Source organism: Haliotis asinina, chromosome 7 (assembly GCF_037392515.1).
Source record: "Haliotis asinina isolate JCU_RB_2024 chromosome 7, JCU_Hal_asi_v2, whole genome shotgun sequence".
In the NCBI taxonomy this organism is placed as follows: domain Eukaryota; kingdom Metazoa; phylum Mollusca; class Gastropoda; order Lepetellida; family Haliotidae; genus Haliotis; species Haliotis asinina.
Genome location: NC_090286.1, coordinates 33,599,795 through 33,615,186, shown reverse-complemented (window position 1 = coordinate 33,615,186; position 15,392 = coordinate 33,599,795). Strand labels below are relative to the sequence as shown.

The following is a 15,392-nucleotide window of genomic DNA, read 5'->3' as shown; positions in this document are numbered from 1 at the left end:
TCTATCTCTTGCTCTCTCCAACACTGACGTTTCATTTCCAATTAAATATTCATCATAGTCAATCATTGTAACATGACACCGTGGTATCCAACGTGTGGTTACCAGCTCTTTTATCTTTAAGTGCAGTTTCATGCACATGAAAACGATAGGCATCACCACTAACGTCAAAGGGTGTCGTTTACGAGGCCTTCTCGTGACGTGGAAATTAGGTCGGTTCGACATCTCACTATGGGGGATGCGTTTACTGACAGTATCCCTGATGATCTCACATAAAGTTTTCATTTGAATTCATTTACAAAGCAACCGCTATCCCCGCACAATGTGCCTCTGGCGTTTCTAAGCAATAACTGTATATATAGCACTGGGGCGAGGAGCTATATTTCGTACGAAATATTTGACGCAGTGAACACGGGAGAAAATAAACAAGTTATTTTTCTAACTGTCACACTCATGCAAATGTGCATGCGGTCTCTGTTGTGAAACTTGCGGATGTTTAAGACTAGTGACAGAATATAGACGTCAAAGGGTTGTTTGGTGTCAGGGGTTCATGCTGAGACCTTCTACCGCTGGGAACGATTTAATAGTTTCCCGGACGGAATTGAAACGTGGATCGTCCAACATGGCTGATGCTAGTACAATACAGATTTCCCAACCGTATGCAAGAAGCTTAGAAAGTTAACAGAATGTCAGCAGACTTTAAACCTGTTCATGTGCTGGTGTGTCTACATGTGTTGGTTCTGGCGTCAGCAAACAACCATACAACCAACGGGGATGGTGATGATTCGACAGCTTTGACAGCAACGTCTGCGACTACGACATTAAGGCCTGCGTCTCAGAGAAAATGTTTTCCCGGTTTCGTATGTATACATGGTATTTGCTCGGTGACTCGCAGCAGCTGTGACTGCGACCCTGGGTGGTCTGGAATATTTTGTCAGACTTCCTGTGAGTTAGATTGTGGATCGCATGGTGTTTGTGACGTCTTTGTCAACGGTACAACATTTTGTTTTTGCAACTTTGGCTACACTGGTTCACGATGTGAGAAGAGGCGAGATTTAAACACTACGAAACGTCCAGGTAATTTATTTTATTATCTCTTCTTCTGGGTTTCCCAGTCTTTCGGGATTTTCGGGGTTTGAGTTTAGTTATAAGCCGCTTTTGCAATTTGACAGCAGTATCACGCCTGGTAACACCAGAAAAGGCCTTGCACCTATACGGGGAATGGGGCCCGGGTCTTCGGCGAGACGAGCTAACAGGTTGGCTACCACCTTCCGGAGTTTGAATACATTGAGTATATGTCGTCGTAAGATGCGGCTTAACAGAGAACGTCAGTCTTTGAGCTACATCGAACACTACTTCGTGGGCAAGAAACATAATGAAAGTACATTTTGCTCTTTACACATGACCGTAGTATGATTGACGGGCTGTTGGGTAGACATTTGTGGTTTCACAGCCGCGATATTGCTGGACTATTGCTAAAAGCGGCATAAAATCATACTCACTCACTAGTATGCTATACATACAAGAAACTTTACCAATCAACTTTAACCATCGTGGTGTTGGTTGGAGCAGTGTTAGAAAGGATCTTCAGCAAACCACGTTCATCGTAAGAGGCGACTTATAGGCCAACCTCTGCGATTTAGTTATTAGTTGTTAATGGTTGTTTAGTTATTATTTAGTAAATTCACCTGTCCCCTGAATTCGCTTTAAAAGAAAGTCATTTTGCTTCATTTGTTACTTTCCAAAATGGATAAATAACACACACAAAACTGTAAGATAAATATACAAATTTTATAACCGTCAATACGGAGAAAGTATTTTCGTTGTGCATTAATGTTTTTTGCTCGGACGTTGACAAGTGTGTTGTGAGTATATATACTGAATGGCGGGGAAATACACACCTTCATTTATGACGTCAGCATCTTTAATACTCGCTCATCCTGCATATTTATCATCATTACGGAACATTTATCATAACAATACTTCCGAAAAACAACTCTGAACAGCGCAGAATTGTCTATTTCATGCCGAAAGCTGTACAGAAATAGTCTGCAGCCAGGATATGCTCATCCGTTCATCGTGATCGTCATAAAAACACTTATCTGAAGATCCGTGACTGCGGTGTCTTTTCAGCGAATGGAGAATGGACGTCATTTATCCGTTCACTCATTCAGTCATTCGATGCTTTAGTCTTAAGCAAACCACGTTTGCCGTAAAAACGACTTACGTGATCGGATGGTCTGGCTCGTTGACTTGGTTGACACATATCACTGCATCCCATTTACGTACATCGATAGTCATACTATTGATCCATAGACCGTCTGGTCAAGATTCGAATATCTACAGACCACCGCCGAACAGTTACAATACTGCTTACCGTTAAAACATCAAACCAACCAGTCAACAACGTTGATTTATTCATCTCCCGTTATATAAAGTTTGTTCATAATAAGGAAGCAGTACGGTCAAACATACATTTCCATAAAAATGTAAATTTATATCAATTTGTGGAGGTATTGCTGTTTGCTATTGTTGCTATTTCACCAGGTGTCTGGAAATTTATGTATGATACAGCCTTCCCTGCAAGGTCACACGTTAAGCAATGCAATTTTAACCTCGTAACAATAAAGAGATTGGCTGATTGGTGGCATATTTTAGCTAACGTCAGCGGGAACGGTCAAGTGTAAGACTGTAATTATATCGGCTGTTCTCTGGGACAGCATGTGACCTTTATGTGTCTACTATTTTGTTATTTGACAGTAGACTCAAACTTTTCGCCACTAAGAATAATTGTATTTGGAGTGTTCTGTATCCTCGTTAATTTCCAGATGAGGTCCAAATGTGGGTTAAATGTAAAATTATTTCTAATATGTTTTCTGTTTATTGCTGGGTGGATCTTAAGAAATATGTTTACTTGTAAATGAGTCTTCAGTTGCGGAAATTGCATCTATTACATACTACTTTTGACATCGATATTTTATTTCATGAAAATATCAATTTGGTTAGGCTTTTCTCTTCAGTCTACCGACCACGTGGAATGAAACTATATTTGCTTTTTTATAATCTTGCTTTTCAACGGTAGTTTGGTATGTCTTAAATGTGAATATAGTGACTAGGTTAAAGACTATGATTCATTTACATCCTCCAAATACTGGAAAAGATGTGTTTGGGGTAAAAGGAAATATTCTCGCCCATGGGCTAAAATGTTTTTCGCCCATGGTTGAGATTTTCTTAAATAGCTCTAAATTAACGGAATTAATTCAAAATTAGTTGAATTTTGTGACATGATACTTATGAACATACTTTCATCCATTCACAACCTCCAAAACATGGGAAAAGGTGTATTTTGAGTAAAAGTAAATATTCTCACCCATGGGCCAAATGGTTTTCGCCCATGGGCGAGTCTTTTTGAAAAATCACTCTTAATTAGCCGAATTAAGTCAAAATAAGCTTAATTTCGTGTCAAGACAATAATAAATACACGTTCATTTATTGAAAGACTGCACAGCCTGGGAAAAAAACATGTAGTTTCAATGAAATTAATTATTCTCGTCCATGGGCTAATATGTTTTTCACCCATGGGCGAGATTTTTCAAAATCAGTTAGCAGTTAGTCAGTTGTCAGTTAGCAGAGTCAAGTCACAACAAGCTGAAATTTGTGTCATGATACTTATTAACATTTTTTCATTCATTTACAACCTCCAAAACATTCATTCTAGATGAAATGAAACACTTTCGCCCATGGGCCTGCCCATGGGCCTACCCATTGGCCACTGTTCGCCCATGGGCGTGCCCATGGGCGACCGAGTTTAAATTTTGAGTTTTCGAAAAAAAATTTTTTCATTTTTTCATCCTTAGCACACATACATAACAGCTGCCTGTTTAATTTTGCGAAATCCCTTGTGCGAGAGTGGCCACAGTGCTGAGAGTTTCTGGACTATTGTGAGTCCAGAATTAAATTGTGACGTGTTCTAACTGCTCACTGACCACTTGTAAAATCATAAATTTACAGCATACATCGACACATACGTACGTGTTTCTGGGTGTTCTACACTATAAAACTTACTTCTTGGAACATATTTCCATTTTTCTCTTTGTTTATTTGTTGTATTAAAATCTTCCTTTCATGAATACTTCAAATATTTGACACCGACAACCAGCATTTCTTGTAGAGGCCCTACATTTACGTTATGTTATTATACGTTTATGTTATGTAGATGCCACCCCTCCTACTACTACAGAGGGCAGCAGCTGTATCCCGGGATTCCCCTGCAAGAATGGACATTGTCCGGCTGGTCAGCTGAAGTGTGTTTGTGACAAGGGATGGTCGGGGCCTTTCTGTGGAACCCCGTGTTCACTGGATTGTGGGGAGAAGGGCACCTGTCGTGCAATAGGGGGCCAGTTAGTGTGTATCTGTGAGTGGGGATACACGGGGCACCGATGTGGCGAGAGGTTGACCACAACCCCTGACTCAGGTTGGTAATCACTGTGGAACAGCCTTAATGTCACAATCAGAGAAATCAATTGTAAAAACTCTTTCAGAAAATTCCTAAATCTCACCTATTCACAATATCCCTCTCATAGGCTTTTCCATCTCTCTGCTTCAGCGCCGTTGAACAAATACTTTTTGGAAGTAGGCGCTATATAAAGTCATTATCTTTGTGTTTGATAAATAAATCACAAAGTAGAAGATCACTATAAACTGAACTCTGTTTACACTAAGGTGGCAAACAGAGTATATAAAAATTATTGATTGAATATACAAATGTCATGGATAGACAGATTTTCAATGTTACAAGAATCTTTACCGAGTTTAAGGTCAAATAAAAACACTTTCTGTTTGCACTTTGTGTACGCCGGAGGGAACGTTAACACACAACAGTTGTCCGTCACCTGTCATTTAACATGTATCACACTCAATGTATACATAAAGAAAAAAAGTATTGCAACACCGAAAATATGTAGCTACTTAAAAGTACTTCAAATACAGCCATACAATTTGTTAAATAAAATAGTAAACATGGCATAGATGGAGCATCATACACAAATAACACTGTTTCAATGCTTATCGTGCGAGTATGAGATGAACATGAAGCAAGGTACCCGCTCATTTCAGTATCTTCAGACGCACGATATAAGCAGAATAAAAGTTGATTTGAGTGTCAAACCATATTGCAAACAAACATTATATGTGTATACTGAGCTATCGATACGTTTGTGCATTTAATTGGACCACAAACGTATCCGAAGCAGATTACTGGAATGAGGGATGCAGGCCTGTCATACCTTAAAATTGCACAATGAATTGGACACTATTTTAGCACTGTAAGCCGCATCTTGAAGACGTATGAACAAACGAATGACGTCAAAGACCTGAAACGTACAGGGCGACCCCGTTGCACATCCAGAGGAGAAGATGCAGCCCTTTTAAGGCACGTACGGCGACCCCCATTTAAAAACAGTACGTTACTGCGACACGATTGGTCACCAGATCGACCCATATCCACCAAGACTGTTCGCAATCGTCTCAGAGCAGCTGGATACTGGGCACGACGACCCACCAAGAGACTTTGTTGACACCTGTACATATGGCAACTCGTCACGGAGACGGATCCATTGGTCTGACGAGAGCCGGTTCCTTTTGCACCTCACCGATGGTCGGTCAAGGGTTTGGAGACAGCCAGGGACAGCATATGCTCATAGGAACATCCAGGAAACTGTGTCATTTGGGGGTGAATTCATAATGGTGTCGGGGTGCGTGTCTCATTACTGTAAACTGAAACTACAGACAGTAGCGGGAAACCTTACCGGGCATCGGTATCAACAGGAAATCTCGGACAGGGTTGTTGTTCCACACTTTGACAATCACCCGCTTCAGACAAGATCAGTTTACATGGGTGATAATGCCCGGTCACACACAGCTGGAGCTATCATTGACTTTTTGAGACGAAGTGCCATCCCTACCCTTCCTTGGCCCGCTCGTAGCCCGGATATGAACCCCATCGATCATGTGTGGGACATTCTTGACCGTAGAGTACGTGAACGGGTACCTCCGGTTCAAAATCTGGCACAGTTGGAACAGGCACTGCACGAGGAATGGCGACGTTTACTGCAAAGTCATATCCAACGTCTGATCCAGGTATGAGGAGAAGGATGAATGCCGTGATTGCTGTCGCTGGGGCATGCACAAGATAATGACTGCAGGAACTGTGATGATTACCCTTGGGTTAGAGACAATTTGCAGTTTGAAATCCCAGCGAGCATTTCCGCTACAGCCATAGTTAATTGTGTGGCAATATTTGTGAAAAAATGCTGTGTTTTGTTATAGAGATAAAACGCATTAAATGTCTCAATTTGAAAAATTTCACTTGTTATTCAGATTCATTGAAGATGATAAGGTTCACTGCAAATGTTGTGTCTGGTCTTTCACGCTCGAAATAACCACACTTCGAGTTTACACATGACTACTACGTTGAAAATCGGGTGTTGCAATGCTTTTTTCTTCATGTATATTTTGCTAGTCACAATCTCGCTGAATTGACTACTCCCTACTTTCTTCAGTTGTGGTAAGTGTTTATAAGAATGAAGATTTTTATGGATATCAACTTCTTTATGAGCGAACACAACGTTTCGGAGTTAATGCTTACTCCTTCATCAAGCATTAACTCCGAAACGTTGTGTTCTCTCATAAAGAAGTTGATATCCATAAAAATCTTCATTCTTATGTATTTTCACTTCTAAATGACATTCAAAGACGTGGTAAGTGTTATTTTCTAATAATTAAAATAACTGATGTTAAAAGGTAATTTGATTCATACCTGCAGTAGTAAGTCTTTATAAACATATGATTTCGTCATAAATTGATTGCTGTCATAAAAGTGTTGACCCCTGAAGCTCTGAGTTAGATTATTGGCCTTAGTAACCCATGCTAGTCGGTAGAGGCCACTAACGTGATCAGGTGGTCATGCTCGCTGACTTGGTTGACATGTTACCGTATCCCAATTGCGCAGATCGATGCTCATGCTGTTGATCTATTGATTGTCAGGTTCAGACTCGATTATTTACAGAAAAAGCCATATAGCTGGAATATGTTTGAGTGCGGCATGAAACTAAGCTCTTTCACACATACATTACATATTCACATCTTCAGGTATGAGAAATGACAACAATCCACCGTCACCACAGTCCTCAAACCCGACTACCATTTTTACCGAAGGCAAAAGCTCCCTCTCAGTATCAACCTCCAAATCAGCCTCATTAGCCTCTGCGGCGTCTTCGTCTTCTGCAACATCCCCGCTTCCGACCACCGGGCCAGCATCCACTCTTCGTCCTCTATCTATGCGTCGGTGTCTGATTGGGTTCACCTGCCAGCATGGCTACTGCAGACCCGGGCAGCTCAAGTGTTTCTGTGATGCAGGATGGGTAGGCATATTCTGCCAGACACCTTGCAGCCTGAACTGCGGAACACACGGACAATGTAGAGCCACCTCGGCAGGTCAGACATGTGAATGCAGTTTTGGGTACACTGGAGACCGATGTAAGGATGTCATCAGTGTTGCAACTCAACTAACGTCATCTTCAGGTATCCCTGATTTTTTAGGAATATTATTTTTATTTCACCTAATGTAAAAAATCATAGGTAAACTGTATTTGCGTAGGGGACGGATCTCTTTTGTGGAGAGCCGAAGCTTACGAATCTGACAACAGCAGACGAGAGATGGCAAAACTAGACACGTGAAGATTCGAGTTAGAGTTGGTTTCCGTAACTCCTGCTTATCGTAAGAGGCGACCATCGGGTGGTTAGGCACGCTGACTTGGTTGACGCTGGTTGGTTGACGATCGAGTTTCATTTTGTTGATAACTGGATTGTCCAGACTCGATTATTACAGACTGCCTCCACATAGCTGGAATATTGCTGTGTACAAACACCAGCTGACAAAATTAATGTCCAAAACATAATAAACATTATAAGCAACACAATCGAAGAAACTTGTCCGGTTGTTTCATTTTAGACATCACCAAACACAGGTATATGTCTTATAGTTTAACATATGTTATATTTTGGATTACTCGAAGCTGGAAGTCGCAGTGGCTGGCATTGAGTGCTGGAGATTAGATGGGACTCAAACCAACAACAAAAATATATAAATAATAATATGTCAATAATTCGTCATCTATCTTTTCTGCTTCAGGAGCAACACAAACCCAGAATGAACCTTCAGCTGCATCTTCTGTTGTGACCACCTCAACATCAACAGCGAGTCTTCCTCCTCTGTCGGCCCGTCAGTGCATCTTAGGATCATCTGCCTTTGTTTGCAAACATGGTATTTGCTACAAGGGTGCCCAAAATAGGACTACGATCGCAGGGTCTGTTCTAAAGTGCGTCTGTGAGAGTGGCTGGTTCGGGGTATTCTGTCAAGAGCCGTGTCCACTCGACTGTGAGCCACACGGGCGTTGTGATGTCTTCAAGAATGGCACCTTCTACTGCAGCTGTGCCTCAGAATACATGGGTCCGACTTGTGCCATTCTACGGCCAGAACCCAAACCAGGTAATCTGGTGCTTTGGGCCTCTCTACAAGATCTGTTTAGAGTTTTTCATAAGTCTAAATCTAACAGAATTCGTGATTTTTAAAATTCACGAATATAGATTTCTTTTAAAGAAAATCGTTACATGCATGTGTGTAGAGAAAGCTGTGGTCCAAGGCTCGAATCCAGAATCACTGTGATAATGTTACTGTGTTCATGAGTACCATTATTGTGCACGTCAACATAACTTCAGGTTTTCCGTCCAAATCACCGATATGACGTGATATAGCTGCAGTAACGCTCAAATCACGCAAGTATGCATGCACGCACGCTCTATTTCTTTCTCCTCACCGCACTCACTCGCTCAGTGTGTATAGCCTTAGGGGTCAACGACAGTGATAGCACTGAGAACTGCTTTGTTGAACACTCAGTTTCAGGGGATTAATAGACCGTTTTATCTTTGATCATGTGTTATGTTTGATGTTGTATCTGTTTGGTCATTTAGAATGCTTTAAATCAAAAGGATAAACTGTTTTATGAAATTTGGAATCTCAGTGAAACAATATTTTGACATTTCAATAAAAGATACAAGATTTATGTCTGTTTTCATTTATGGTTTCTTGCATGAAAAATACATATCGCTAGCTGCTTGGATTCTAAGCAACAGTGTAGTTTAGTGTGTTGGTCAGAAAAGGATCTATTCTATCTGTAAACATGCGGATACGTCAGCTTTTCGCCGGCGATTGTAGTCGACATGGGGCATATTCCTCGTTTCTCAGAACACGATGTTCCATGTTGTATTTTTGTTTCCACTGGGTACTCAATTACGTCTAATATGTAAATGACGTGACCAAGTCATTAATGGAACTGCATTTCCTAGTGCAGAGTTACGTCGGTTGCATTCCGAGAAACCATGGGTTCAATCCCAGAATTCGCTCTGGTTTTTTTGTGGAGTCTGTTCAGACTATGCGTGGTAAACATCTAGGGCCTACCTCACTGGGTGTTTTATCTGAGGCATCAAGCTGACGAGATGTTGAGACACATTAAACCAGTCATGTGATTTAAGAACACGTTGTACACAAATATAGACTACAAGGCTTTGGAACCCTCACCTACACCGTGGTTGTGTCTGCATGCCCTAGATTCATACGACAAATGATGTAGCGAAATGATGATCACAGAAACAGGGGCTGTGACACCATTTGTCACCTGGTGCTATTTATACGCGCCCTTCATTATAAGACGTATAGTCCGGGTCTGTATTTACCAGTAAATTTTGATGGTATTATTGATGTGTGGTAACACAACCCAGTGCCGTCGGAGTTAGGCTCAGAGATGTTCCATTCGTTTGATTTTAATCTATTCATTAACACAGCAGTAGTGCAACTTTACAAATTGTCACTTATACGCACGTCCACGACCACGATCACGATCACGACCACGACCACGACCACGACCACGACCACGACCACGACAACAGCCCTGATGACCACAGACGTCGAGTCACATTATGTGTGTTTCATGCGTAAATAAGGAAATTGCTTTGGGATATGTTTTGATGGCTGCACCATCCAATGCGACCGTTTATCGAATTTACATACAAGCTCACGTCTTGCTAAACGTAGTAAGGTATCAAATCATTATAACTCCACGCGCTATGTTCATGTTATAGAGGTGCAGGGGCCCACCTGGCACTGGTGGGTTGTGGGCAGCTGTGTGGCTCTCCTGGTCATCCTGCTGATCCTTCTGGTCATCTTGCCCTACATCCTGTGGAAGAGGAGGTACATCTTCATCATGAAGTTGGTTTACATGTTCCAGCCCTTTGAAGATGATGGTGAGTTCTTATGTTCAGTACTCAACTAACGTTATCCAATTCCCACAAGCGTCTACGTAGCGGATATTTTTTCCTTTAGGAAAACAATTGTCAACTTTCCATGTCCTAACTTTATGATAAATGCAATACCGTTAAATGTTATAAGTTGTTCGCTGGTCACGAGGGGAACATGGGTTGATGTACTCTCGATGTTTGTTTATGTAACCGGAGTCGTCGAAGATCGTATTTACCTTACCGAACACCTCAATGTGTATTTTGAATTCTTTGAAGCGCGGACACACAACTTTTTGTAGCCATTGGTGGATTTTGCAGGCAACAAGAGAAAACATTACATTTAGAGTAATCTCCCTGCCATCCATTTGTTTCATAAAACATCGGTAATTTCTGAACAATAGGCCTGACTCGACGTTATTCGCGATAAAGAATTATTACCACGAAGTAACATATGAGTTCTGTATTCCCATTTAATCAACACAGAAAATGAGATTCGCTTTTAAAAGGGGTAGATTAAAAATAGCAGAAGAGGTCAAAGCCAACCAGAACACGACATTTATCTGTGAGGCAAGATCAATTATCATGTAATGCAAATTGAAGTCAGTTACACTATCAGTGGTTATTGAATATGGTGGATTATAATTGAACAATAAAGTATGTATAAATATATAAGTTTTTCAAGTGATCCGATTTTTGTCAACCATGAGCTAGCCATATTAAAGAGGGAAAGAGGAAGGGCCTTCTAGCAATTCGTTTCCTGAAACAACTCAATAGGCCAGTGTCTCGTGACGGCACTTACATGACGTCCGGGTCCTTCCACCAATAGGCCGAGTTTCCTCATTTGCAATGCATATGCAAGATATGCTTGCCGGTAGCCCTGAGTGTGCAGTCTTGTGACAGGTATATTCAGACTGCGGATAAGGCTGACCATTAACGTAACATAGAATGTGTCACTGGTTTGGGGATGTGTGGCTTCATTCGACGGACGACAATAAACTATGATACGTGCAGTCGTTAATTTCGCACCCACATTCTTATTGTGCAAAGACACATGCCTTGGAAGTTCAAGGGCCCGTCATCATAAACGAGATTTTATGTTCAAAGTTAATCTTGTGTTATGATGGGTCGTTTAATGTGTCTAGTTTGACGCAAATGAGGTAGTAAATACATTATGGCGGTGTACTTCAAGTGATAAACTCGAAAGAGACTTGAAGCCGGATAATTCATGCTAAGTCATCATTTTGTTACAATAATCATTAATTATTATTGTTACTGAAATCTGCATTTAAAGACACAATGTGATCCGTGTCATAAATATAAAGGCCAAATTCATTGTTCTAACAGGATGAACGTGCATGTCTTTAGTGTATTCATATTCATGCTACTTCACAAGAAAGGAAAACACAACTGGAACTACACTTTATGCAACGTTACAACGACTACACTACCTACACATGCAAAGCTTAGTTGACAGAGGCAAAGTTAACAATTCCTCAAATTGATTTAATAATAAACCATTGTTAGGAAAATGGTTTCAAGATATAGCCACAAAATGTTATTCCATTAATGTGTTTTAGAGGTAAGAGTCTGTTACTTAAAGGATGTGAACGAGTACTTGCAGTAAAATGACGGAATATCAAAGTGAAGTACAGCTGAAATGTCACAGCAGCATCCTTTCATAGCACAGTTGACAAATGTTGGTGAATCTGGCGTTTAGTTCGCTGTTGTGGATTATAGAAACAATATTCAACATGTACATGGGAGATATCCTAAAGTATCCTAAAGCTGACTAAATGCAGATTTTTTTCTTGTACGTCTGTCATACATTTCGTGAATTATTTTGCCATACGGAGTCGGATGACTTGTCATAGTATCTTACATGATTAACAAATACTTATAGAGAAAATGAACTTCTTGTGTAGCGACTGAAAAGTATCTATGAAATTCATCATTAGCTAAAACGTTTCAAAGTTGTGTTTGAATTAATTACGATTTCATCCCACTTCAATCAAAATAGTCAATTTTCAATTACAGATGATAAACTCTTTGATGCATTTGTGTCCTACAAATCAACAAAGCTGGATGAGGATTTTGTGGTCCACACACTGTATCCTAAACTGGAGAAGAATCTCAATTTTAAACTTTGTCTACACTTTAGAGACTTTATGCCGGGAGAGAGTAAGTACAATTATGTGAATGATGATGCATGCATGTTTGAGTCTGTCTAACCTAAACAGTCAGTGTCATTGGTCTTGATGTTTTACGTGCATATGCGATATATTAAATATGCGATAAATAATTTTCTTGGTCTATAGAATTTAGTGCAATGTTTTTAGGATAACGATCGTCACATACAAAAAATGACGATCTGACGAAGCTATGAAAACACATGTCGGTATATCCTGAATATGTACATCCGCATCCTGTTTTGTCCTATTGCTAGTCCGGTGAACAAAGGTCACAAGCTAACTTTTCACATTCATATACAACTCTGTTCTCCTTATTTCCACAATGAATGGTGATATATAGACCAAATAAAGTGTAACATTAATATTTGTCATACTGACTTCATTAGAATCACTTGACCAATACACCATCTCTCTAATGACATAGCAATACCTCTAATATGTTAATTAATGCGTTTAAAGGGGCTTTACGAAACTGTGGTTTAGGTTTCCGAATGTCAATCCGCGCAGAGTTACGCCAGCTATCCGCACCAGGATCTGGTGATCGGTTTGAATACCGAAATACTACTTTATAAACTGTTATCATCATATTCTGTCATTTGCCACCTTCACACTGTGTTCTATAGGTCATACGTAATTCACTTTCTCACATATCATCACACATTAATATTGTTTCGTGTTGATTAGCTGATGAAGAATGTTCTAGAGTTATGGATAAAGCTATGTGAGACATATATATATAAGTAGGTTATAACACCTTACGAGGCCATTGCCGAACATTCAGGAGTAATGCAACTGTTCCATTCCTACTAATTCTCTGATAACACCATTGTATATCATCGTATTCCTATTGCGTAGGTCTATGCTGATGCTGTTGATCACTGGATGTTCTGGCCCTGACATTTATTTACAGACCGCCACCACAACTAACAAAAAATCCAAACATTGTAGTGTATTTTTTAAATACTAATAAATAGGGAACATTATTAAAATATCGTTTCACGACCTCCAACCTTTTCACAAATAACGTCATCAACAATAAAAAGAAGTGTACTTCTTTATCAAATAATCATGCATGTGTATTATTTCACTAATACAGTTCAACATTTCTTCTTCAGCCATCGCTAATAACATTATCGAAGCAGTAGAGAACAGCCGCCGGACGATCATGATACTGACGCCCAGTTACATCCAGAGTGAGTTCTGCAGGTTCGAGTACCAGAGAGCGCAACACGAAATGCTGAAAAGGAAGCAGAGAATAATACCAATAGTACTTCAGGACATTACGAAGGACCGGGTGTATATGGACGAAACGCTTTGCACCATATTGGATTCTATAACGTATATTGAATGGCCAAGGGACAGAAATGAAAAAAAAGTTGACAAATTCTGGAAAAGGGTTGAATTGTCAATGCCCAAAAGGAGATCAAGAAGTTCCAGAAAGAGCGGTGTGGCATCAAATGATCAAAGTACTGACGTCTCTTCTGAACCGTTAGATATGATTCCAGAAACGCAGTCTGGTCCGTGGTCTGATTTTGGTCGCGAGAGCAATTCGTTTCATGGTGTGGATTCCAGTATATTTGATACCATTGATATGAGCGATTGTACGCACTCTCATGTAGTCCGAAATGGCATTTTGGACATGTGATAATTACAACAGTGACGTAAATATCGACGTCCTGCTGGTATAACACCGGTAATTTATTTATTTATTGTGCATACGAGTATCGTGACAGCTTTTTGTGTTGTTTTCGAGATATGTGATCCTTGGGGCAAAACCGTGAAGTTCATCGTTCTTGTTAATGTTATGAAAGACGTTTAATCTCTATGTGTGTAGTTCATGTCTGATAACGTGTTTATCTCTACATAACGTAAACCAGCAACACAGCACGTGCTTGACTATAATAGTGTACTACGTATGGACGTATATGCGTGCACCCGCAAGCACAAAAACATACACACACGCAAACAAACACGCAAACACACAAACACACATACACAAATGTATATAAATGCATGAACACACAATAAAACCTCAAACAATATACTTATTGGCACTATCACAACAATTCAAACACTGAAAGTACCTCTAAATCTGAAGCAGTGAAACAGAACCATGTAGCCAAAGTCCCTGGTTAATAAATCTAGTCAACCTAGTCATATTTTATCGGGTTGTTTTGTTTTCCCTTTTTGGATTACATCTTCCTCAAAACAAGATCATGGTAACGTTTGTTTCCAAAGTATATTCTCATCGTGCGGCCAGACGTCTTTTAGCGGTGTTTATGTTGGAAAACGTCGGTGGTTTTATGTGTTGGTGTCTTTATTGTGAATACCACACGACGTTTCGGAGCGTATGTTTGCTCCTTCACAAGGTCAATGAAGGAACAAGCATACGCCCCGAAACGTGTTATTCACAACGAAGAAGTTGACATCCATAAATCCTGCTTTTCCTATGCATTCCACATTTAAATGCCCTTCAAAGACTCGTTCAATATAATAAACGCTCAGAAACTTTTTTTCATACCGGACGCGCGAAGATCCGGGTTAGAAACGAAATTATCTTAAGTCACCCATGTTTGTCGTAAGGGACGACTAACGCGATCGGATGGTCAGTCTCGTTGACTTGCCTGACACATGTCATGGTATTCCATTGACTTGCCTGACACATGTCATGGTATTCCATTGACTTGCCTGACACATGTCATGGTATTCCATTTGCGTAGATCTATACTCATACTGTTGGTCACAGGATTGTCTGGTCCAGATTCGACTCTTTACAGACCCCCACAACATGGTTGAAATATTGCTTGGTGTAAACACACACTCGCTTACTCACGCTTCCATACCGTGATACAT

General features: G+C 40.3%; 1 protein-coding gene across 1 annotated transcript; it reads left to right on the top strand.

Moving 5' to 3' along the window:
• Positions 1-512: 512 nt before the first annotated feature.
• LOC137290983 (protein draper-like) lies at positions 513-14,634 on the top strand. Its single transcript, XM_067822216.1, has 7 exons — positions 513-1,074; positions 4,214-4,471; positions 7,147-7,578; positions 8,189-8,545; positions 10,195-10,356; positions 12,385-12,528; positions 13,655-14,634. The coding sequence occupies exons 1-7, from the start codon at positions 684-686 to the stop codon at positions 14,182-14,184; spliced, it is 2,274 nt and encodes a 757-aa protein (XP_067678317.1). The 5' UTR covers positions 513-683; the 3' UTR covers positions 14,185-14,634.
• The last annotated feature ends 758 nt before the right edge of the window (positions 14,635-15,392 follow it).

Bases quoted from the DNA above. Each gene is read 5' to 3' on its own strand.
- LOC137290983 (XM_067822216.1), top strand. From the start codon at position 684: ATGTCAGCAGACTTTAAACCTGTTCATGTGCTGGTGTGTCTACATGTG. The intron at 4,472-7,146 runs GTTGGTAATCAC...TCACATCTTCAG, and splicing joins GACCACAACCCCTGACTCAG to GTATGAGAAATGACAACAAT. The intron at 12,529-13,654 runs GTAAGTACAATT...TTTCTTCTTCAG, and splicing joins AGACTTTATGCCGGGAGAGA to CCATCGCTAATAACATTATC.